This window comes from Limulus polyphemus, unplaced genomic scaffold (assembly GCF_000517525.1).
Source record: "Limulus polyphemus unplaced genomic scaffold, Limulus_polyphemus-2.1.2 Scaffold12654, whole genome shotgun sequence".
NCBI classification, from domain to species: domain Eukaryota; kingdom Metazoa; phylum Arthropoda; class Merostomata; order Xiphosura; family Limulidae; genus Limulus; species Limulus polyphemus.
Genome location: NW_013678264.1, coordinates 1 through 2,824, shown reverse-complemented (window position 1 = coordinate 2,824; position 2,824 = coordinate 1). Strand labels below are relative to the sequence as shown.

At 36.2% G+C, this 2,824-nt stretch overlaps 1 protein-coding gene across 1 annotated transcript in view; it reads right to left on the bottom strand.

Annotated features, from left to right (window-relative positions):
- LOC106477060 (agrin-like) overlaps positions 1-1,660 on the bottom strand; it is a gene marked incomplete at both ends in the record, with an annotated part of 8,366 nt that extends 6,706 nt beyond the window's left edge. Inside the window, 2 exons of the mRNA XM_013937662.2 lie at positions 312-527; positions 1,445-1,660. Coding sequence (XP_013793116.2) covers positions 312-527; positions 1,445-1,660 — 432 coding nt within the window. The remainder of the gene's footprint in view (positions 1-311; positions 528-1,444) is intronic.
- Between the last annotated feature and the right edge of the window lie 1,164 nt (positions 1,661-2,824).

Genomic DNA, 2,824 nt, shown 5'->3' with positions numbered 1-2,824 from the left:
GAACACTTACCACAGACTCCTCTGTAAGCTACGGCCACGTTCTTTATCAGAAACACTTACCACAGACTCCTCTGTAAGCTACGGCCACGTTCTTTATCAGGAACACTTACCACAGACTCCTCTGTAAGCTACGGCCACGTTCTTTATCACAAAACACTTACCACAGACTCCTATGTAAGCTACGGCCACGTTATTTATCAGAAACACTTACCATAGACTCCTCTGTAAGCTACGACCACGTTCTTCATCAGGAATACTCACCACAGACTCCTCTGTAAGCTACGGCCACGTTCTTTATCAGGAACACTTACCACAGACTCCTCTGTAAGCTACTGCCACGTTCTTCTTCTGGACACAAGCCTGTCTTTGGAGCTCGCAATCGCTGTCGTAGGTTTCTTGGTCTGTTCCACAGACGGGTCTCATGACCGGCTCACAACCGCTTGGACACTTGCAACTGGCAATTCCATACCTGTCGATGTCACACTCCTGACCAGGACCACACTGGACACTCTCACACGGGTTCGCCCCTTGGGACAACAGACGGTACGCTACATTTGAGCTAGGACGTTAGTTCACAAAACGGTAAACAGCACTGGCTTTACAAATTACTGACCATAAAATCACGTGCGACTGGTTTATAATACGGTCCCAGATTATACAACATAACTTTTCCTTTACCCTGTTTTAACTTTATGAAAATAAAAAGGCTTAATTTAAAAAAGGGTCTATTCAAAATGTAAGTGACAAAAAGGTTTACCAATGATAGTAACGATTTGTTAAAGTGAAACAGCCTAGCAAGAAATGTGGGAAAATTAAACAAGACTGGATAGAGTTCATTTTCGATTTCTTTCTTTCTTTTCTAAATCACAGTTCGAGAAACTGTCTATTATAGTTGAATTATTGAAATTAATTCTTTTTTTTTTATATAGAGGGATTTCCAAGAGTTAAAGAAAGTTGCTATTCCTGAGCGTTTTTGTAAGAAAAACAACACAGTTTGTCATTGTAGAGAACAATTACGTTAACCCTAACATGCGATGTTAGAACAGCCTGATGAAACCCATGCAAGTAGGCTTCTCTTCTTCAAGGGCAAATACAGAAGGATGAATCTCTAATATCTAACGGATGATGAAGTTTGTACCACCAGGGGGCAATGATTTGCTAAAATAAAGAGGATTGTTTTCGGCGTTGATAGATTAAAGTTTTTTAAGCTTGTAAATGAAGCAGAAAATGTAAGGTTATGTCACATTTATAAACAATCCTACTGTAACACGTACACAAACACATTGCTGTAACATGACGTTTATTTTAAATTTTGTTTTAACTGTGATTTGTTGAAGTTAATTTTAATGAGCAAATAAATAAGGTGAATAGATAATACTTCTAATTAAGTATTAATTAAAAATATTTGAATAATATAATCAGTCTAAATATCTTTCTTTCTTACCTTCGCTGCACTTGTCCATATAGATAATCCTGAGACCTTGTCGTGACTTGCACGCCTCCACGCGGAGAATACACTCATTAGTGTAAGTATTCCCATCAGAACCACACACGGGGTGGAAATCACCAGGGCAGACTGCGTTACACCGACATATAGGGTTCCGATTGTCGTCGAGTTGACATACTTGATTGGATGGACATTCCACTCCGAGACACGGATCTGAAAGTTATAATTATAAAGTAACATTTAAGTAAACGCCATCTAGTAGTAAAGTACAATAATAATGAACATTTTTACTGAAAATATCGCGATCATGGGTATGTCCTCATCGTTTCATACTAAAATAAACATTTAGCGAGAATAAAACAACACAGAAGCAGATGGATTTATCATCTACTCAGGAAGTAGGTGGTTTTATCATCTAATCAGGAAGCAGGTGGTTTTCTCATCTAATCAGGAAACAGGTGGTTTTATCATCTAGTCAGGAAACAGGGGATTTTATCATCTAGTCAGGAAGTAGATGGTTTTATCATCTAATCAGGAACAGGTGGTTTTTATCATCTAGTCAGGAAGCAGGGCGTTTTATCATCTGATCAGGTAGCAAGGGTTCTATCATCTAGTCAAGAAACAGGTTGTTTTTTCATCTAGTCAGGAAACAGGGGTTTTTATCATCTAATTCCAGTTTGTGAGTTACTGAATTTATTCCAAGTTTAGGATAAGATATTTAATGAAATAACTATAAAAGAAACAGAACGATGGCTAAATTACATAACCTACCACAAGGAAAGAAATAATACATGAAAATATTCACAATACATAACCTACCACAAGGAAAGAAGAAACAATACATGAACATATTCACAATACATAACCTACCACAAGGAAAGAAATAATACATGAAAATATTCACAGTACATAACCTACCACAAGGAAAGAAGAAACAAAACATGAACATATTCACAATACATAACCTACCACAAGGAAAGAAACAATACATGAACATATTCACAATACATAACCTACCACAAGGAAAGAAATAATACATGAACATATTCACAATACATAACCTACCATAAGGAAAGAAGAAACAATACATGAAAATATTCACAATACATAACCTACCACAAGGAAAGAAATAATACATGAAAATATTCACAATACATAACCTACTACAAGGAAAGAAGAAACAATACATGAAAATATTCACAATACATAACCTACCACAAGGAAAGAAGAAACAATACATGAAAATATTCACAATACATAACCTACCACAAGGAAAGAAGAAACAATACATGAAAATATTCACAATACATAACCTACCACAAGGAAAGAAGAAACAATACATGAAAATATTCACAATACATAACCTACCAGAAGGAA